At 45.0% G+C, this 23,447-nt stretch overlaps 1 protein-coding gene across 2 annotated transcripts in view; it reads right to left on the reverse strand.

Annotated features, from left to right (window-relative positions):
• Positions 1–23,447, reverse strand: part of CTCF (CCCTC-binding factor) — a 656,010-nt gene that overhangs the window by 196,207 nt on the left and 436,356 nt on the right. For both annotated transcript variants that reach the window (XM_085636797.1, XM_085636796.1), the window contains exon 6: positions 2,607–2,756. In XM_085636797.1, the coding sequence (XP_085492923.1) occupies positions 2,607–2,756 (150 nt within the window). The remainder of the gene's footprint in view (positions 1–2,606; positions 2,757–23,447) is intronic.

The raw sequence follows: 23,447 nt of genomic DNA on the forward strand, positions 1-23,447 counted from the left end.
CATTGCTCATGACATTATTTTTGTTTAGGTTTTTGTTTTTAAAACATTTAAAGAAACGGCATTGTTATTTACAATGTCAATAGCTTAATCACTCTCAAATGCGAGACCTATTGCATTTGCACCCACACACAGAGCCACACACCCAAAGCCACTCACATTGAGCAACCCACACACAAATAGAGCCACCCATAGAGCCACCCACAGAGCCACCTACACACAGTTACCCACACACAGACAGCCCCACCACGCATAGAGCCACCTACAAAAAAAGCCAGCCACACACAGAGACCCTCCCCCACACACAGAGCCACCCCCACACACAGAGCCACCCCCACACACACAGAGCCACCCCCACACACACAGAGCCACCCCCACACACACAGAGCCACCCCCACACACAGAGCCACCCCCACACACAGAGCCACCCCCACACACACAGAGCCACCCCCACACACACAGAGCCACCCCCACACACACAGCCACCCCCACACACACAGCCACCCCCACACAGAGCCCTGACAGGAAGGCAGGGTAATGCTGGCCTGGCAGGCTGCGTGTGGTCGGAAGTTTCAAGACTGGAGATAGTCGTGTTCTGTATTCACCACTGTGATGAGGAGGGGTTAGGAGTGCTCAGAATAAGGGAAGTACTTCAACTCAAACCCCGAAGGAGAGGCACATAAAAGTGTGCCTTGTGGGTACCGCAGCCACAGAGTGCTGCATTAGAAGGGCAATGTCAGACATTCTGTTAAGCTTGGTCTTTCAGAGTTTGCAGGACTGCCTCACGGAATCTTACAAAAAGGATTAACACACAAATCCCTTTTTTTAGTGGCAGGTCGACGCCCCTACCAGCCGAAGCCCTTCCTGCACCAGTCTATAGACTGACATTACCAGGAACATCCGGTGTGAGGAAGGCGGATGTGCAGGTAAAAGGCAAGGTGATTGCATCATCAGTCTGTAGACTGCCACTACCAGGGACATGAGGTGAGAGAGAGGGGGCTGCGCAGGTAACAGAGTGACGCTCCAGGGACTGTCCCGTTTCCTGCCCAGACGTGGAGTTCTGCCCTAGGTCGCTGCCTTAGACTGATGTAAATCCCACGCGCCTCTGACCCTGCCAGGTCTGTGGTGTGTCAGGGCGTCTCACGAGCGAGGGCACAGCACACCATTGTCCCCCGTGAGATCCCACGCACATGTCTGCCTGGTGACTTCACTGTGACCTTCTCCGGGCCCCCCTCTCTCTCTCGAGCTGAGGCGGCTAGACACTGCTGTGCCACTCAGGGGCAGTTGCACACTCACTCAGGGAAAACCTTCTGGGTCACTGAATTTCACTAATCCCCCTCCCTCTCTCGCTGGGGAACAATACTTGGGCGGAGGGGGCTGGCCCGGGGGCGCTAGACATTGTTTGGGGCCAGCAGTGCGTCTATATATAGCGCCTAGTGAGTCATCCTGTCCTTCCTGCCTGCCAGGGCGCACTCCAGCTCTCAAGCCCAGACTCCTGGCAAAAATAGGGTGAGATCACCAGCAGAGGGGGTCGGTAGGGGCTTTCCCAGCCGAAGAGACACCGCCCCTCCCACCCGCAGTCCCTCAAACGACAGAGGGCAGAGGTGAGACCGGAGACTGCGTAGCAAGGCAGTGTCGACTGGTAGCGCCCCGGCTGGAGACAACGCGAAAGTGGGGTGGGGTTGTGGTGTGGGGGTACTGTCCACATGTGTCAGAGGTGCACGGAGGAGGCGTGAGAGTAAAGCTGAGGACCACATAAGCGGCCAATGTGCAGAGTGGGTGGGTCCGAGATATACATAGTAAAGCTGTGGCCCACGTATGCGTAGTGGATTGCGTAGGACATGCATAGGGGGTAATAATACCGGGAAACGAAGGGTGAAGCTGGGGACTATGTATGCCGCATAGATCTGCTCGGCCCCAAATTTCACTCATGTAACACGGGGAGGGATTTTCCACGCTCCAGAGAGCCTTTGGAATGTGGGTGGCTGAGAAATGAAAACATCGTGTTCTCCTGAGAGTGCACCAGGACGGGCGGGAAATGCATTAGAAGTACCGAAGGGAGGGGGGGGGGGGGCGTTCTCACCCGGAACCACGTCAATTTTTGAGATCTTGTCTATGTCCGGGATATCTGCATGACCGGGGCCTGTTTCACGTGTTCGTTAATCTAGTCAGTGACTTGTGCGTCCAGACGCCGGGACACCACCGCCTTTCTCCGAGGCGAAGCAGAAATGCCTCGGAGAAAGGCAGCGGCGGTTTCGAATTCGGGGGCGTGTTTTTCTTTACTCTCCTCTTGCCATTGGCTGGAGGAGATAATTAGAAAAGTTGGAAAAAACACGCCCCCGAATCTGAAAAGGACGGGGCTTGTTCGGAGTGACGGACCTCTTCTCCAATGGCTGGCCAGCATTCAAGAGGCCATCCAATGGAAAACAGGGGAGAAGAGGGGCGGGTTCAAGCCCCTCTTCTCCAAGTCATTATCTCTCGCGAGCGAGACTGCGCAAGCGCAGCCTTCGCTAGCCGAGACCTAAAAACCATGTGAAGCTACAGTTATGCATGGTTTCTGTAGTTCCGAATCTCAGAAATTAACAAACAAATGCTACATTCAATCTTACCCAAGTCACTTTTCCTTGCAATCACTGTGTCACAGTGGGGACAATGAAATTTGGCCACATTCTCTGTGTGCTTCTGTAAAATGTGCATCTTCATTGTGCCGCTCTGAGTAAATCTGGCATGGCAAATATAACATTCGTATGGCTTCTCACCTGAAACAAGATTGTGCACAAATATTTAGCACTTCGACCAAGAACAGACTACATCTATGCACACATTTCATCTGTACAAATGGTATGTAGAGACACAACTGAGGGCCAATTAGCTAACTGCGACATTCGCTGGGCAATGAATCCAGAGCAACTTAAGTCAAATACAGCAAGGCAGTATATGTGGGATATTTCTGCTGCTGAGGATATCTCTTTACCTTTTTTTTTTTTAGTTCAAGAATATTTTATGTTAAAAACTGAATTTAACACTGGAAAGTTAAAAAAAAGTCAGATATAAAATTTTAAGCATCTCTGTAATGCAACTGCAGCTGAATCAACACTGAACAAATAATATCTAAAAGAGAAACTAACAAGAGACTATAAATGATTAGTAGCAATCCCCTAGATAGAGTTTACTAGAAACGTAAGTACACATTGACAGAGGTACCAGTAAAAGAGCATTAATACATATGCAAATATACATTCTCATTCCACAAAAAGGATATAGAAATGCTATCTTGAAATTTAAGTTTACCTACAATAGAATTTTCCTTATGTTTCTTTGAATGCTCATTTTAAATTGCAATTTGGAGACACCTTCAGTTAAAAACACCCACTAAGTTGGAGAATCAAATTTCTATCAGATGGACATAAAACTTTGATCGCTGGCCTCCAAGACTCCAACCGGGCCACATTCAATGGCATACTTCACTGTGGCTGATGGAGAAACAATCTGAAAAAATACAACACATCACTAGCACAATTTGGTGATACATCGCCTTCAAAGATAACTGTGTAGCCATCAAGGTGCTCCAAAGAACCTAGCAAACAAGCTAAAGATGTCCGGTTGTTACACAACACGTACAGAAGGAACTCGGTCAGACCAGAGATGGCAAAGTGCAGCAAGGTTCCAGGATTTCACATGCTACACACCCAGTACCAGCACATGATGCAGGTTAATCTTTGCAATACCAGGAATGGTATCCTACCCAGGTACTTGGACTTAAGATACATTTCATAGCAGTATTTCAATGGGGTGGCGTGAAGTTAGGGCGAAATCAAGTATTTTCAAACAAAAAGATTCCTTTTTAGGTCTCGCCTAGGCAGCGCTTGCACTGCCTCTTCGAGACATGCTGATATGGGCATGAAGCTCCGCTCACTTACCGCCCTTCTTTTTAGTTGGCTCCAGTTACTGTATTTTTCATTGGTCAATAGGCTTAGTAGGAGAGTAATTTATTTGTTGATTAATTAAAATCATTACAATAATGTGCACACACAAAAATAAAATAAAAACACCTTTGAATAGAACCACTACTTGTAAATTAGTAATTAAACATTTTTCAACCTAACGTTAAAACCTTTACATAAAACAGTAATTAAAAAGCTTTATAATCCGTAGAGAACATTATACTTCCAATAATTTCCATTTAAAATGCAACAAAATAAAACAGCATATATTAGCAGTAGTTTTTGTAATTTGCAATTATTTCACTATTATCGTTTCATGTTAAATGAAAAAAAGAAAAAAGCATTATGCTTACCATAATACCTTTTACTAACCGCAAAAAATATTTTAGCAACATCTTTCTAAGGTAACATATATTAGCAGCAGATATTACAGTTGAGATCCTTTTACTATTATCCATTTATAAACTACTATAAAGTGCATTGTGCTTACTAAGGTGCTTTATGTTAGCAGCAAAATTATTTTAACTACATCTAATTAGAGTAACATGTTTTAACGTCAGATATTTTAGCAGTAACACAGTTGATATAATATGACCTGTGAGCGACAGCAACTTCTAATGAGAACACATTTCATAATTTCAATAAGTAGACATTAAGAGATCATACCAACTAAAAAAAGAATGTTATCGCTAATAATTGTCTACAAACTCCTAAATTATATAAGTTGCTGGTACTCTATAGTCGTATGATATTATTCTTCAAGCAGCTATTTTTTGCAATTTTTCCACAATAGTGATGAACTTAATAAAGAGATGGACAAATTTAATATCATCACCACTTAAACAGGCAATAACTGCATTCCTACATGTTCTAACTCCCGATTCGTTAAAAATCGGTTTAAGGATAGACTTTCGAGCATCAGTTAGCCCTGGGCATATTGTTACAATATGCATTAAGGTTTCTTCAGTTAACCCAGAGAGCCTGCAGACATTAGATGACCCTTTACTTTCCCATTTTGGTATTCCATCCTTTGTTGGATATCTACCCAACCTTAAATGAATAAATTTGTTCTTAATCAAAGGTCTCAAATGGTATGACAAATAAAGTTGAGGGGACAACCTACCAAAAGAGTTAGCTATAGTGCAAAAATGAGTTTTTTTTCTCAGGTCATCCTTGTCCACTATAGTGCTAAGCAAAGCAGCCATTTGATTCATTTCTTTCTTAAATACAGTTTTACTCCTCACTTCGTCTTCTAATTTTAAGCATTTATAATTGCTTAAACAATCATTTAAATATGACTGCCAACTTCGAGTATTCACCTTCTGAAATTTCGAGCCAACACAACTTCGCTAAAGATCCTTCCTCTGATCGGACTAATGATAATAAAGATTTTAAAAATACAGATTGGCGTGTCAATAATTGGTTCTTCAAACCAAATTCTAATCTTATATTGGCACGACTAATATATTTAGGTATCTTAAAAACAGATTTGCATGTCCTAATTTCTATATCATCAAGCAATTTTGCGTCTTTGCCCCTAAAGATGATAGAACAATAATCTAAAGATGGAATCAATTTAGCTCTCATCACCCTCATTAAATGATCATAATTAGGACAGACCAATTTGTCTCTCAATTTTCTAAAAGCAAAAGCGAGGGATAAACCCCTGGCTTCAAGTTTATTAAAATGCTGCCTAAATATCAGTCCGTCATCAAAAATAATACCCAAGTATTTATATGTTTTAACATTTTCAATCACCAGGCCGTTAATATTCCATTCTTTTATTCTCGGTTTACCCTTTCCCATAGTCATTATTTTTCTCTTTTTTATATTAATAGTTAGTCCATTTTGTACGACATAGGAGTTAAAGGAATCAATTAACCTTTTTAGGCCTATAGCGGTTTGGCTCATTAAGATGGTATCATCAGCATATTGCAAATATTTAATTTCATTACCGTATATCGAGGGTGAATGCGAATTAATAGTATTAAAATGGGCTGGGAGATCGGCCATAAAAAGATTAAAAAGGAAAGGAGCCAAAACACAACCTTGTTTTAGTCCTACGTTAGTAGTCAAACGACGAGTCATATGTTTACCATCGCCAATCTTAATCTGAACCCAGGTATCGGAATAAAGTAATGTAATCATTTTTAATAAAGTTTCCGATATTCCCCAGTTCCTTAACTTCGACCAAAGAATGTTTCGCGGGACAGAATCAAACGCAGCTTTTAAGTCAATGAAGCACACATACAGTGTTTGCTTCCTCATTTTAGCTTTTTCACCTAATAATGTTAATAAAATCAGATTAGTATGAGTCGATTCACCCTTTCTAAACCCAGTTTGAAAGTTGGGAATCAGCTTCTCCTTTAAAGCCCATACCTCTAAATCATCCAAAAGACAACTAGCAAAAATTTTTGCATCTACATCTGTAAGTGTAATTAATCGATAATTAGCCGGATTATCCTGGGGGCCACATTTATAGATTGGTTGTATGATACTTCCGTGCCATGTTAACGGAATAAGGCCTGTTGTAAGTATATCATTAAACAGGAGCATTAAAAGCTCCGGCAAATTCCTTAATTTAGCTTTAAATATGGCATTCGGAATACCATTTGGTCCTGGAGCTCCATTGGATTTAATCTTATTTATCGCTTTTTCAACTTTTTCAAGCGACCAAGGTTTGATTTCTACACTATACTGATGATGATTAGGACTCTCCTGTCTAATTCCATTTTTTATTTTAGACCTACAGGTAGGACTATTACTAATACACTTATCATGCAATTGGCCTTGAGTATCCACTTTCGAATTAAAAAAATTCACCCAACTTATTTCATCTACATTAGCACTACTGCTTCTATTATTTCCATTTTCAAGGTTATTGATTATGCCCCAGAACAACCGCAGATCTTTTGATTTACAAGCATAATGCATCTTAGCCCATATTGATTCATAATGCATTTGCTTTGCTCTCCAAATTTCCTTCTTGTAGCCCTGTTTTAATTCTCTAATTTTAAGTGATATCTCAAAAAACGATACATTGCTTTTATTTCTGTACAGCAATCTAATTGCTTTATTGAGTCTTCTTTTTTGTTGTAATAGGTGGAACGAATACCACTCTGGTTTCTTAGGGTTCAATAATATACCCCTAGATGGCTTATCCCTAGCAAATTTAGCCAGGAGATTGTTGCATAAATGTGTCCACAATTCCACCATGGGTTTCCCTTCACCATAAGCAGACTGCACATCTTGTATTAGACAGGTAAGAACTCCCAAAATACTTGCCTCATTTTTTTCATTCCATATTAATCTTTTAAGATTAAAAGCTATGGGAGCTGTTTTCAGGATTTTAGTTTCAGGCAGACAATCAAAGACTAAATCAAATTTAACCACTTGAGGATTGTGGTCACTCTCAATCCTCTGGACTATCTGATAGCTGCTTACTAAGTTATATAATTTTTTTGACATTATTGTATAGTCTATTACAGATCGACCACCAGCTTTATTAAACGTTGGAGTATTATCTGAGTCTTTCATAATTTTCAAATTGTACTTTTTAAACTCACAGTCTGTCCATTGAGCTAAACAGTTTAAACCAACTGTCTGTTTTTTTGAGGCAACTAAGTGCATGTTAAAATCACCTGTGATAATAAATGCTGAATCTAGGTGATCAAAATATAAAGTTTTTACCAGTCCCCATAACTGAATAATTTGAGTGGATCTAACTTGACCAGCTATTAATTTGATACACTGCAACCATTTTAACTGAAGGTCTATTTCAAAATGTTCTACTCTAAGACTTAAAGAAACATATATAGAGAGACCACCACAAGGACGACCTGAATGAGCTTCACGTGTTGCAATATTGCAGTATTCAAAATAACCAATAAATGGTTCGCTACACATATTCCATGTTTCTTGGAGAATTATAATATTAAAAGAGTTTAGAAAATCTATTACATTTGGATCCTCAATTAGGGATTTTAAGCCATTAGTATTCCATGAACAGAATTTCAGTGTATTTGAAACTTCATCAAAAAGAAGTTCACATCAATCCTGCTTTCCATGATTTGGATTTGTTAATATTCCTGGAAGCCAGCTCCAATCGTCTAAAAGTTCTGGGGATTTTTTCAGTGCCTCACATGTTCGTAAACCAGACGGGCTACTTCTAACCTTGATCCCATAAGATAAATTTAACTCCGTCGATGGGCCTGATGCCCCTTTTAATATTCTTATCTGTGATACCTCAACTAATTTTTTTTCCTCCTTTTTCTTTTTTTTTTGAGTCAATAACTCAGGTGGATTGATTGGAATTAGCAGCGTTGGATATCGTGGACCTTGCGGTCTCCAAACTCTAATACCCCACTTTTCAAATATTGTGCCATTGGCCATTATTCTATCAACAATTTCAGTATTTCGCCAAGTTGTAATTGTTGCTTCCCTATTCGTATTGACATCTTCCTGCCTAAACTCTACTGCTTCCAGATCCTCCGTTACCACATCTTTAAGGTCTATAATTGCATATAACAATTTCAAGATATTACCTCGATTTAAAATATCATGAGGACCTCTTGTTGTATAATAAGGACAAAAGGCTACTTTCCTCTTATCAATCAGCAAGTTTGATGCCTCTATTTCCTCCTCATCTACAAAGGTGGTTGACAACCTGTTCTCGGTTGGAGACACCCGAACAATATCTGCTAGGCAGTTCAATTCATTATCCTTCATTAATTTTCCGTATTGCACATCCAATTGGGCCACCTGATCATTCATATTGCCACCTTGCTGATGGATAACCTTCTGGACTCCCTGTTCAACCATTACATCATTAATAGATTTCAGACACAAGGTATGCCCCTGTTCATTTTTAATACTACTTAAATGATCAGTATGGCCTACCAATTTCTGTTTATAACCTAGAGGTTCATCTATAGTGTCCACCCTTTCCTTTATAAGTTGTTTCAATCCATCTTCCCTCAACATTTTTGAAGGCTCTAGTATAGGGCCTGGACTCAACTTACATTCATCCTGCTCAGCCCTATCACTGTCACAATCCTTCAAATGATTTCTCTTAACATTTAATCCCGAATTTTTATTATTACCAAAAATCGGAAAATAGTTTCATTTCAGTTTTAGTTTCTTTAGGATTTTTGGGGGGATTATCACAACTATTCTTAATGGGTGATTGTAAGTTGTACATTATCTTATTACGTGTCTTCCTTAACCTTTTTTTTTTCCCTTTTTGAAAGGTTCTTTGGTTTTAAAGGGACACTTGTTTCCTGGGTATGATTTGGGCCTGACTTTTTTACACTACTATGTTTTTTGGTTAACATAGGATATTCAATAATAAAATTTCCTGTTGCCAAACAATCTTTATTTAAAACACCCTTCATATTACTGAGGGGTTCTTCTATTGCATTTATTTTGCTTTCATCTTTTACAAGTTGTTCCTTAATATTATTATCAGAGCTATTTGTACTATTTCCATTGAGTACATCCTTTTGATAAAGAGTCAAATTATCTAATGACAATAGCCCCTGTCTAGACGTACAACCTGAGATATTCTTTTTTTCTAATGAATCAGTTGTTTTTTCCGTACCTTGTACTCTTGCACCCGACAACATTTTTACTTCGTGGACCATTGAGCTTACTATAGATGGTAAATCGGAAATTTTATCAATCAATTGAGCGCAGGTACATGTTATATACAGGTTCTCTTTGTCCGCTTGAACCTTTGTTATGAGGTTAGTTAATTGCAGGAGTTTTGTATCAATACCCACAACATGGGATGCTAATCTATTTAAGATATCTACTTGGACGTCCAATTTATCAGAATGGAAATTAAGCGCATTGGTGATAGAGTCCATGGTATATAAAAGACAATCCCATACGCCCCTCTCAGGACTAACCACTCTTTCTTTTGGATCACCTAGGTTTGATTTGTCTGTCTCCTCCAGTTTCATTGGCAAAGATATATCTGCTAGATTAAAATGGCCATTTAATTCTATGCTAGGTTGATCATTTATATTAATAATATTATCAGTACTACCCACACCTGGTTCCATCAGTAATTCATTAGTGGTAAAACAATTCTCCATACTTATACTTGACTGTTCCAGATTAAATAAACTGATATTACCACTTTTGTCCAAACAGCTATTTGGACTGAAAATTAAGTCCTCTAAAACTTCTGGGACCAATATCGGTTCAATAATATTTTCTTCACAACCCAATTTTACTATTCCACAATCGACTTCCGAATCGAACACAATAACATCTTCGACATTTTCTACCTGGTCAGCAATAGGGGCGCACACGTGAATCTGTGCCTGAACCTGCGCCCTTTGCTGGCCAGCTAAGGATGATGTCGCCTGGGACAAAGATAACGACACCTTTCCCACTCCTACTCCTATCCCTTCATCAGTTGTATTCCTATCCTGACTACGTTGATTATCCATTATAATATTCAGATTTTCAGGCAACTTTAAACAGATCAAATCACAACTCTTTTCCCCCTTTTTACACGATGATAGCGGTGAGATTAAAGACACCTTACCATCACTAGTATCCCCACTAAACTCACCCTTTTCCTTTTCGGTGATATTACTTGTGTATTTGTCAGACTGGTTTTGATGGTACTTAAAAAAATAACTCCTTATAGATGATTGAGCCACATATGGAGATTTCATACAGATCCTACTATCCATACTACCCATAACCTTATTAACGGGCGCTGATAAGATCTTATCTTCAACTGACAGACACAAACTTCCCTCTATGACTGCACTGCTATTTTCCTGCTTATCCACATTTTCCCCATTTTGCTTATATTTCTCCGGTTGGGGTTGAACCACTAAAGATTCTTTAGCTATCTGACTTTGTGTAGGCTTTGTTAGAGCCAAACGCTGGCGACCTGACCTCATCCTGATTCACTCTGTATTCACACTGTATTTAACTGTTTATAACCAAATCAAACTATCTATTCTTAATCAATTCCCTCTACCCACCAAACAACAAAAAAAAAAAAAAAAAAAATTTTTAACACTGACACAAACCCCTTATCAGACTCATGCACAATTAAAAATCTACTACTAATTAGTTTCCATCGATTTCCGTTGATTCCGGTAATTCAGCAAATTCTGCTATTTAACAGTTTTTTTTTTTTTTTAATGTATCTGTTCAGTTCACTTTCCTCTCGCTTTTCCTCGCTTTTCCTCTCCAAAAGAGACTTCTCTCTGGTACGCCTCACTCTTTTCACTGCGCCGCCTCTCCGTTTGTAAGAAAAAGGAGAAGAACTGCACTAACCTAGCCCACTAGCCAGGTATACCCTCCTTTGTCTTAAACAGGCAGGCAGGCAAGGCAAGGCAAGAGGGGGGCCACCGATATAGGTGGACTCAAGCAGGCTCGAACAAGCTCGGTCAGGCACTGTCAGCTCGGCAGCGTGAGAGCTCAACCAGCTGAACAGGCGATGACGGCAGCAGCAACGAATTCGCTCAAGCTTTCCCGCCTGTCCACTTGCCACGTAAACTGCTCACACCTCTCCTATAGCTTACTGCTCTCCGCTCTCTCCTTTCTCTCATCAAAGTCTTTACCTCTGTTATCAAACAGCAGGCAGGAAGCACGGCGGCAATCTAACGCCGCCGAAAATGAGCTTGAACTAGGCAGGGTAAGGCGGGTCAAGCAGGTCAGGAGCACTTTCCATCTTATGCCTCCCGTCCCGTACGACCTCCACCTACCGCCAACAACCTTTCGCTGCTCAACTGTTCAGCTCTGCCACTGCTCTCGGCATTTAGCTGCAGCTCGCTCGCTCGCTGGCTGCACGCCTGCTCCTCTCTGCCGTCGGATGCTGAACACGCTCTGGTCTGCTCTGCTCCAAAAACTCCGCACCTGACTCCACACGCGCCACACCGGAGTCCCTCCTTAGCACCGCTTTTCTCTTCTTGTAACCTCCCATTAGGACACCCCCTGTTAAAGGTGTTGTTTCTCGGAACGTTTTTATTACAGCCTTGGAGCACCATTTACTTAAATAGCTTGGTTCTGCCTGCTGATGCAAGCAGGACACGCTCTCCCACAACATTTTCTTTTTCTTTATCTATCCTGCGCCGCACACCTTGCTGGAATAATGGAGGCCGCACCTTTCTTTTGGTTAGTTGCATTGCTTTAGTAACAATTGCAGCACTCACGCTTTTGCTTTAGACATCTTAACCTAAAGCGCTGGTGCCACGATTGGTTCACAAGTAAAGAAATTGAAAAAATATGTTTTCTTCTATTTGTTTTAATTTTGAAGCAATTAGAGCACTCGCGCTTTAGCTTAAGATGTTTGCAGCTAAAGCATGAGTGCCTTGATTGCTTTGAAATGCAAGAGCTCTCGCATTACTGAAAGTCTGAGCTTTTAGCAATGCAAATAGCTCAAACTATCAGCAATGGGAGAGCTATTGCATTGCATATGCTTGTTTGACTACAAGGCATCAGTTGTTGCGGATGTCTGCAGAGTATGAAATTCGACATGCTGTTGTGCAGTGCAGCAGTGCTCTGCCAATAGTTGTGTGTGTAATCTCACGAGGTTCAGTGGAACTCCTTCGCACGCGCTCTCTCGCGCTGAACCAGAGTTCTTTGATAATGACAGACAGCCACACCTGCATGCTCTCACCGGAGCTCTGTGAGGGCCCGACCATTGATGAAACTCTGCGTGTTACTGAGCTTTTGGGGGATCAGCTTTGCTGTAGGCATAACTCTTTTTTCATATCTGCACATAATGAAACGCTATTTATTTTTGACAAGTCATGTTTGTTGGAACTGCTCATGAAACGTTAATGTCGGAACTCTGCCGTTGTCGATTTTTAGTGCAGTATGCGAACAGACATTTTACCCTGTACACAAACGCAATTCACACATTTTTCTGTTAATAAGGGCACAATATTTCTCTCAAAAACATTATAGATTGAAGCACTGAACAAGTTACTAGCCTTGGGTAACAATACATATGTAAGAGACATATATTAACTATAGATTCGTTACCTTAGAATTACCCCCTGGCGTCAGACTGGACCCGGAGAATTTTTTCCTCTAGCAATACCCCTGCGCGTCAGTAGGTGGCATCGGTTGACTCTGGAGCCGTCGTCGTGATCACCGGGATGACGTTGCGGTGTCTATTAAGACGCCGCCCCTGTGTGCTGACGTCAGTTCGGACACGACTTTCCACGCCATAAGCACAGAGCCACGCAAGACACTGACCACTGTTGCACAAAACTAGGGCCCTGAAAGGGAGTCCCTTACACTAGAAATCAGCTTGCAGAAGGGGGGAGAATGGGTGGGGCAGTAACAATTCTATAACTAATATAGGTCTCTTACAGATATATTGTTAATGAAGGTAAGTAACTTGGTCATCTGAAAGAGACTATTATTTATAGATCACTTACCTTAGAATAGATACCCCAGAAATGATAACCCCAGAGGTGGGTCAAAAATCCTGGAGAACAGAACAGCCAAAGTAGCCATCTCTCCGGACTTGGCTATCCAGGCAATATTATTTGGTGAATGTGTGCAGTGATGCCCACGTGGCTGACTGACAGTTGACAATGAGCGGGACCATGTGTCCCAAAGCAGTAGTGGCTGCCGTCGCCTTGGTAGAGTGGGCGTGCAGTCCCATTCAAGGTTCCTTTTTCACCAAGGAGTAGCAGATTTTGATGTATAGGACAACCCATGGAGAGATGGTGCATTTTTGTATGGCCCGACCTTCCCTGGCACCCACATAACCAACGAAGAGTGGATCGCCCACCCAGAAATCTTTGGTGCAGTCTAGATAAAATGATAGCGCACGTTTGGGATCTAGACGGTGGAGTCTCTCCGCCTCCTTGGAAGGGTGCGGAGGCGAGAAGAAGGTGGGCAAAGTGATGGTCTGTAGTATGTGGAAAGAGGGAACCACTTTGGGCAGAAAAGCGGGCCTAGTGCGAAGGACAATCTTGTCCAGATGGACTGCAAGAAAAGGAGGCTTAGAGGATAGAGCCTGAAGCGCACTCACACTGCGAGCAGAGGTGATGGCAAGCAATCTTTAAAGTAACGAGTTGAAGAGGACAATTATGTAGTGGCTCAAATGGAGCACACACAAGATAACTAAGACACGATTCAAGTCCCACTGGGGCATTACAAAAGGTGAAGGAAGAATGAGATGAGCAATGCCCTTTAGAAATCTATTTACAACAGGGGACTTGAAAAGAGAAGGCTGATCAAGAAGGCGAAGAAAGGCAGACATGGCTGAAAAGTAGCCTTTAAAAGTGCCACGGGTAGAGCCCTGCTGGGCTAAAGAAAGGATGAACAAGAGTACCTCAGAAAGAGGCAGAGAGGGGATCCGCAGCCTCTGCTGTGCACCATGCCACAAACTTGTTCCATCGACGGGCATATACAGTCTTACTAGAGGGACGCCTGGCTGCCAAGATGACATTACAGACTTCGGGTGGAAGGTCAAAAGCGGTCAACTGCCGCTGCTTAATCTCCACGCAAGGAGGTGTAGGTTGGACAGGTTTGGGTGGAGGACGGTCCCCTGCTGCTGCGACAGAAGATCCTTTCGAAGAGGCAGTCTGATCGGAGGATCGATGGCCATGCTAAAGAGCTCGGGGTACCAGACACTTCGTGCCCGGTCCAAAGTAACAAGAATGACCTGTGCCCGGTCACACTTGATTTGCTTCAGCACTCGGGACAGAAGTAGTACCAGCAGAAAGGCGTAAGGAGGCTGCAATTTCACTCGCCACGAAAAGTAAGTGCAGCCTTGGAAATTCCAATGTGCAGAACTGCTGATGCTGCGCATTCTCTTCTGTGGTTAACAGATCTAACCAAGGCTCTCCCCACTGCTAAAAGAGACCTTGCACTACCTCTGAGTGAAGACGCTATTCGTGATCCATCATGCACCGACGGCTAAGCTCATCCGCCCTGGCTTTTAGAGAACCAGCCAGGTGTTGAACCACCAGGGACATGCCCCGATGTTCCAGACATGTCCAAAGGCGAACAGCCTCTTGACATAGGGTCCACGACCCCACCCTGCCCTGTTTGTTGCAGTACCACATGGTGGTGGTGGTGTGGTCTGTGAACACCTGCACTACTCTTCCTTAGATAGAAGGAAGGAATGCTTTCAGTGCCAGACGAATCGCTCGGAGCTCCAAAAGGTTGATGTGGAGTCCTCTGATCTTCGTCTCTCCCAGGGGTATGCTTCATCCCAGGAGTAACGCATCGGTCACCACTGTCAGCTTTGGTTGGGGAAGGGAGAGGGACCTGCCTCTGACCCACTCTTGGTTCGTTAACCACCACTGCAATTGGCGTGCAGTACCCTTCGAGATCTGGACGTCAGTAAGGTTGTCCTGATGCTGCGCGGTGAGGGACCCTTCAACAGCCAGTCGTCTAAGTACGGGTACACGAAGATGCCTTTGCGGCGTAGCGCGGCTGCCATTACCGCCATACACTTCGTGAACGCTCGGGTGCTGACTTCAACCCGAAGGGTAGTACCTTGAACTGGTAGTGAGAGGATCCCACCAGGAATCTCAGGTATTGTCTGTGATGCTGATTACAGGGACGTGAAAGTATGCATCTTGCAGATCCAGCGAACACATCCAATCTCCCTGCCTGAGATGTGGATATATTTGATGGAGAGCCAACATGCGAAACGTCTCCTTTCTGATTGATTTGTTGCGTGTTCGCAGATCCAGAATGGTTCTGTACTCTGCTTTTCGACATTTCTTCTTTACTAAGAAGTATCTTGAGTAGACCCCTCTCCTTTGAGATATTGGCACCTTCTGGATGGCTGACTTTCGGAGAAGGGTGGCCACTTTGTTCTGTAATGTTTCCATCTAGTGACACGATGATGGAACCGGAGGGATTGAGGGAGGATGGCGTCTAAAACGTAGAGAGTACCCATTCTGCAGCGTAGCCAACACCCACTAGTCGTTTGTGATAGCTCGCCACTCTTCGAGATGATTTGCAATACTTCCCTCCCCCCCCCCCCCCCCCCACTGGAGTGGTGAACTGTGACGGGGGAAGCGGGCACTCATTGCTTGGTCTGCGTCTTGGAGGAGGTGTTAGTCTGACGCTGGTTTCCTCTTCCTCTGGAGGAACACTTGCCCTGGTATTGAGATCTTTGTTGACCTTGTTGATCCTGATTTTTCTTTCAATGAAGGGTTTGAACCCTCTGTTGGGAGGGTCGTCGATTGTAAGGCTTGAACCTTTTGTGGAATTCCTTTTTCTTTTCTAGACCCACGGCATTTAGTGTGTCCAGTTCTGTTTTCATGCAGGACATCTCCTCATCCATGTGAGCCCGGAAAGAGATGATCTGGAGAACGGAAGATTGAAGATGCAGGACTGCGCTTCTGGCTTGAGCGCTGTGAGACGGAGCCAAGATGTTAGTCTAGCGCATATTCCATGCGCATAGGCATGCGCCGAAAGAGTAGCTCCATCAGCTGCAGCGCTGACAACTTGGTTAGCCACCAAGCTGCCCTCCTGCAAGATCTCTTCAAAGTCCTTGCGGTCGTCCTGTGGCAACTCCTCTGTGAATCGTTGTAGGGAGTCCCACAGAGACCTGTAGTACCGGCCCAAAAGAGCCGATGCACTTGAGAACTTTAACATCGAGGCTGATGTGCCACAAACCTTCCTTCCCCACGAATCCTGCATTTTACTCTCCTTGTCTGGTGGAACAGCAGAGGAGGAAGCAACAGTATGAGTCTTTTTTGCTGCTGCAATTATTACAGAATCCGGAGGGGGATCAGATCTAAGGAAGAGTGGGTCGTCTTCTGGCGAGCGGTACATCTTTAAAATTCTAGCTGGCGCACTCTTAACTGTCGCCGGCGTAAGACAAATGTCAATCACTGGCTCTATGAGGCCCGGTACCAAAGGTCTAGATGCTTCCCTTTGGTGTAAAGTCTCAAAAATCTTAGGACTTACTCTAACGAGTCGGCATAGGAATGCCCAGCTTTGTTGCTCCTCTCCCAAGAATGTCCTGAAAGGTGGTAACGTCATCCACCGGAGAGACCCTCGACGGTGGACTGTCAGTGAGGGTAGGTGAGTAGTCTCTGTGGGATGTGCGAGTAGAAGAGGATGAAGAAGTTGGGGATCTGTGTTTCCTCCTCCTGCTTCTAGATCTAGATCTCCTTCTGTGTGAGTGCACAGGAGTGCGGCTGTGAGTTCGGACTCTTGCAGTACGTTCCCAGTCCACAGCCTGTACCAGTCGAGCCAACGGAGATCTGTGAAGAGGGCTCGAGTAATGCTGTGCCGCTGTGTCTGGAGCCGTGGCCCAGTGATGCAAGGGTCTGTTCCATCGTGGTGAAAGATGGATGGAAGATGATCTTCGCCTCTCTCGCCTTTCAAGAGACCGTGTAGGGGGGGGAGGAGAATTTGCCCCTTCCTGTGTAGACCTGGTCGGCGAATCTTGATGTCCTCTGGACACTGGACTGCCGGACGTCGAGATCACCGCCTCTGGAGACCTTGACGTGGAGCCTCTGTGAGAACTGGGAGAACCTGTGCTAGACGTCAGCGTTGGTGAAGAGGATAGACTCACTGGACGTGAGGCCTCTTTAGATTGGTGTCTCGACTTAGATCTGGAACGCCGCTGCGCAGACTGCCTTCTCGACGGAGAAGCCTGCCTCGACGTCGACCTTCTCCTCTTAGATGGAGGGCTCAATCTTGTAGTCGACCAGCCTCTCGACGTCGAACGTCTACCTGACGTCGACGGAGTACCATGCTTCGACGTCAGCCGCCTTTGTTCTGACGATCGGTGTCTCGACGTCGACCGGCGGTGTGCTGCCGTCGCCGGAGAACGCTGCTTCGAAGCCGAAGATTTTTGCTGTGACGGCGATTTCTGCCTCGACGATGGTGTCCTATGCCTCGACGTCAAAGATCTCTGGACTGATCTTGACCGAGACCTGTGCCTCGACATCGATCGCCGCTGACGAGGCGACGACGGAGTGATGTGCCTCGACATCGAACGTCGCCAGGTTGACGTCAACGGCAGACCTGTTACCTTTGTCGACGTTGATTGCTTTGCCGATGTCTTCAACGACGATTTCTTCGTCAGCAGCAGCTTCGACGTTGATCCCAACGCCAATGGAGAACAGGTCAGGACCTTGCCTCTCGACGTCGACCGATTTCTCTTTCTCTGCTGCCTCACTGGAGACCTACCTCTTTTGGAGAGGCCATAAAGTCGAATTCTCTCCCTGTCTTTGATGGTCCTTCTCGACAGCTTCTTACAATTACGGCAGTTGGAAGAAGAGTGAGACTCAGGGAGGCAGAGAATACACACAGGGTGTCTGTCTGATCTGGCCCTCTTGCCACAGGCAGGGCAAGGATCAAATAAAGAAGGCATTCTTGAAGAAAATAAACCTTTTCTGGAACCCAAAAAAAGGTATCACCCTCACTCAAAGGCAAAAAGACGTATAGTGAGAGTACAAAAAGTAGAAAATTATCAGTTACCTTTTGACAGAAAGCCAAAAAAAGAAAGAGCTGTGAATCCAGGGTCCTGACTGAAGGAGCCGGAAAGAACAACTGACCTGTCACCCCTGAGGCATGAGAGAGAGAGAGAGAGAGAGAGAGAGAGAGAGAGAGAGAGAGAGAGAGAGAGAAAGAGTAAAAGAGAGAGGTATATATATATATATATATATATATATATATATATATATATATATATATATATATATATATATATATATATATATATGTATGTATGTGTGTGTTTTCCATATATAATTTTTATTATTTCCGGGGTCCCCGCATATGGGCCGGAATATTCAGTGCTTATGACTTTGATGAGGATCCCCTGGAAGAGAAATATACTTACCTGCATGGTAAGGATAGTGGGGGCAAAGGTCATGTGGAGTAACGGCTGCGGGGTAAAGGCTACATACTGGTATATATGACTTCCTAACTTACAAGCCATGTAGGCTAAGGAAGCAATAACTATACTAAATTATACTGTATCCCTACTCCGCAGACTCAGTACAAACTACAAAACACAGCAGGCAGAACAGTTCCTGTAGAACTTGCACCACATGCACAAGTACAGGTTGCCATACAGGTAATCAGTCCACAAAATATAAGAACATAAGTTACTTACCTGTAAACTGTGGTTCTCCAGTAATGGTGTCTTTCATAGATTCACATGCTTGAATCATTCCCCATCGTCGAAGTAGGAGTCCCACGGTACATAAAATAGCAATATATATATACATATTTACGTAGTATAACAATAGCATAGCTAAAAAAATTCATAGAAGTATTGTTACATAGCAATCAATAGGAAAAAACTTGTCACTTTATTAGCTCTTCCAAGTCATTAGATATAGTCCAAACTCCAGTCAAACAGGCGTCGGCACCCTCTAGAACCTTCTCCACAGAGGCTCAGTCCCTCAGACTTTATAGTACGAGAGTGACATAAGAGTCAAGTAAACGAAGGGAACCTCTGAGGGGAGGTGGTTAATTTGCATGTGAATCTATGAAAGACACCAATACTGGAGAACCAGAGTTTACAGGTAAGTAACTTATGTTCTTCTCCAGTATTGGGGTGTCTATCATAGATTCACATGCTTGAATCAGAGTAGATGGCAGTAATTCCAGAAATTGAACATAGCAAGTTATATATCATCACGGTCGCCAGTAGGTAGTTATAGTTAGGACCTATTATCCATAGGAAATCCGCAACATTCTATTTGGAATAACTTTGGCGCCGGTTGACGAATCTTCACGAAATGTTCAAAACTCGTGGCCCGCTCCGGTCCGCTCCTATCCTGAAAGTCTCAGGGTGATTCGTCAAGCGGGAGCCAAGAAAAAAGGGGGGTCCCAAAACGTGTTTTCCCCATGCAATTTTCCATAGGGACCGTTAGTCGCAGCTACAGCCCGAACTGCTGAACGGAATTACACCAAATTGGGCAAAAAGGTAGCCCTTGTGTTGCGATCACGTGAGCGCGTCAGGCCGACTTCCAACAGTAGCGCTACGTAAAGCGGCGCACGAACACCAGGAACGCGTGTGGAAAAAACTACAATTCCCATGATTCTTACCACACTGCGTGGCGTGCTTACGCAACGTACAAAACCAATCACGGACCTTCCGTCCACGTCGGAAATTCTGGATGATGGACCCGAAGAGCGAGAGGAAGACGTCGGGCTGCCCCTCGGACGGCTGAGAAGAGCGAAAGGCGTCACTACCCTCCGTAGGTCTCGGCGACGGTCCGACCCGCTGAGTGCCGATTCCGGGGTCATACGCAAGGAACGGTGAGGTAGGGGTGCCCCGCACCAGCAGCAGGGTGTGTTCCGGGCTGTACACTGTCCCGTTGCGCAGGATAAGCAGGGCAGGACCTGGGAATTTCGTGGAGCATTAAAAGGCAGTCTAAAGACTTCAGACTTTCAAGCTGCTGTGTTGTCCTCCCTCCCCTTCGGCAGCACTTCACAGTTTGAGGGAAAACGAAGGGGTTATTGTAGAAAAGGGGCATCGTTACTGAGCACCGGTTTATCAGCGAAGATATACCTGCCCAGCCCCATGTGCTCTCCTAGTGAATGAACTAGAAGGGCGAAGTTAACAATCCTGCCTGTTTCATAATGGCGGTGTCAAAATGTATGCTATTACTTGAGTTATGGGTGTCCTGTGTTTTTGACTCCACTTAACAGGGGATTCTGGCGTGAGGTACAGACGGTCTACCTTCGGTCCCCTGTGAGGCTGGTTGAGAGTTCTAGAAGGGTACATGTATCGTGGTGTTGAGACACTTTTAGGTGTCACAGTGTTGATTCTCTATCATTATACAGGTACGACCTTCATCTAATTTCCTGTATCTTGTTACAGCACACCCCCTCTTCACAAGGACCTATGATTGAAGGAAGTCCGTAGGAACCTTGCTATGTTTACGTTCTGTTTTCTTTACAGGTATAAGAGTTGTATTTACACATGCACATTCTCAGATAGATAAAGGGCAACACCGTTTCTAGTGTGTAACGGAAGGGAAGTGTTTTGATTACTGTCTGTCTTCGCAGGTCTCCCTCCCAGCTGTTTCCTTCCTTTCTTTCCCCCACTTGATCTCCTCGCTGACCAGTGCCATTCGGCTTTCCGGCTCGGGGCTATCTAGAGGTGGACCCCTCTCAGCAACAAGCCGATCCTGAGGATACGAAACCGTGACACCTTGGTTCACACTCGTGCCTTTTGCTTAAATGCTGTAAATCTGTTCAGTAGTTCCTGAGAAAATCAAAAGTAAAATCATAGATATATCTATGGGCACGGTGGATCCGCGCACCCTGCCGAGCACGAGCTGTATGCTAATTGGCTGTCAACACTCCAAACCAGGAAGTGTTGGCAGCCATCTTGTGCCTTGGTAGAACCGAGGCACAAGAAAAGAGAAGAAAAAAGGCGCAGAACGCAAAAAGGGGGCAGGGTAGAAACACCCTGACCCCCTAGGCCTGCTTAGGGGGTCCCACAAGGACCCCCAGGGCCCAAAAAACAAATATATATATTTTTTAATCGGCAAAATCCGGGCTGGGTGCGCGGATCCTGCCGATAAAAATTTTAAAAAAACGAGGCGCGCTTCGTTGCTAATTTACCCCTGAGGGGCTATGCAAGAGTTGGGTTGGGAGCCCAAAGGGGCCCCCGGCTAATGCCACCCCCGGGGCTTTATGGAAATATGTGGGGGGCCACCCCCGTGAATGGCCCCTTGCGCGTTTGCGGATGGGGAACGAATTCCACTTGAATACTGGGGGTCCCTGGGGGCCAACTAGCCCACCAGGAACCTCCAGTATGCGCCAGGGGGCTGCGTTGCAGAGAGGTGTTCTGAGGCCACGCCCCTTTTTACACCTCTCTGCAACGCAGCTCTGTGGCGCTTAATGGAGGTAGCTGGTGGGGTAGTTGCACCCAAGGGACCCTCAGGATTCAAGGAGGGGTAATCCCCCAACTTAAAACGCGCCGCGTTTGCACAGTGGTGAAGGGAGGGGGCGGGGCCTCAGGTGATGTGTGCAAACACGCCCTGTGGCGCGTTTTAAGTTCAGGAATTAATTCCTCTTCAATTCGGTGGGTCCCTGGGGGACAACTAGTCCATCAGGTACCTCCAGTAAGTGCCATGGAGCTGCGTTGCAGAGTATTGTAAAAAGGAGTGTGGCCTCTGAACACTTCTCTGCAAGGCAGCTCTCTGGCGCATACTGGATGTACCTGGTGGGCTAGTTGGCCCCCAGGGACCCTCAGGATTGAGGAGGAATTAATTCCCCAACTTAAACCGCGTCACAGGGTGTGTTTGCAGACATGTCACTTCAGGCCACGCCTCCTTCCTTCACCACTGTGCAAACGCGCCCCATGGCGAGTTTTAAGTTCAGGAATTAATTCCTCTTCAATTCGGAGGGTCCCTGAGGGCCAACTAGCCCAACAGGTATCTCCAGTATGCGCCAGGGAGCTGCGTTGCAGACAGGTGTTCAGAGGCCACGCCCCTTTTTACACCTCTCTGGAACGCAGCTCTGTTGCACTTACTGGAGATACCTAGTGGGGTAGTTTGACCCTAGGGGCCCTTAGGATTCAAGGGGACTTAATCTCTCAACTTCGAACGGCCACAGGGTGGGTTTACACAGTGGTGAAGGGAGGGGACGGGGCCAGAGGTAACGTGTGTAAACACGCCCTGTGGCGCGTTTTAAGTTGGGGAAATAATTCCCCTTCAATCCTAAGGGTCCCTGGGGGCCAACTAGCCCACCAGGTGCTTCCAGTAAGTGCCACTGCGCTGCGTTGCAGAGAGGTGGTGCAGGCTGTGCTCCTTTTTACACCTCTCTGCAATGGTGCTTACTGGAGGTACCTAGTGGGCTAATTTGCCCCTAGGGAGCCTCAGGATTCATGGGGAGTTAATCTCCCAACTTAAAATGGCCACAGGGTGTGTTTACACAGTGGGAAAGGGGGGGGACGGGCCTGAGGTGACGTGTGCAAACACGCCCTATGGCGCGTTTTAAGTTGGGGAAATAATTCCCCTTCAATCCTGAGGGCCCATGGGGGCCAAGTAGTCCACCAGGTGCTTCCAGTAAGCACCACTGTGCTGCGTTGCGGAGAGGTGGTCCAGGCCGGGCCCATTTTCTCTGCAAGGCAGCTCTGTGGTGCTAACTAGAGATACCTGATGGGCTAGTTGTACCCAACGGACACTCAGGATTCAAGGTCTTTATCCCCCAAATTAAAACGGCCATAGGGCGTGTTTGCACACGTCAGCTCAGCCCCCCCTCCCTTCACCAGTGTGCAAACACGCCCTGTGGCGCGTTTTAGGAGGTAGTTTTAATACCCCATCCCTATTATATACTAGGGGCTTACAGAGGAGGTCATGCTAATAACAGGGGTACCCCAACGCATAGTGTTCCCAAGTGTATGTATGTGTTTTAACTGAATTCTAAGTGTCTTTTAGCATAGCACTGGCTCTAGGACTGGTTAGTCAGAGTCAGTTACCACCAGTACCCATCTGAAAAAGTTGAGGGTACAGGATGATTTTGCAACAAAGACTCTTTCTCCTCCTCGGTTTGTTCTTTCTGCACGTC

Source organism: Triturus cristatus, chromosome 12, assembly GCF_964204655.1.
Source record: "Triturus cristatus chromosome 12, aTriCri1.1, whole genome shotgun sequence".
Lineage (NCBI taxonomy): Eukaryota > Metazoa > Chordata > Amphibia > Caudata > Salamandridae > Triturus > Triturus cristatus.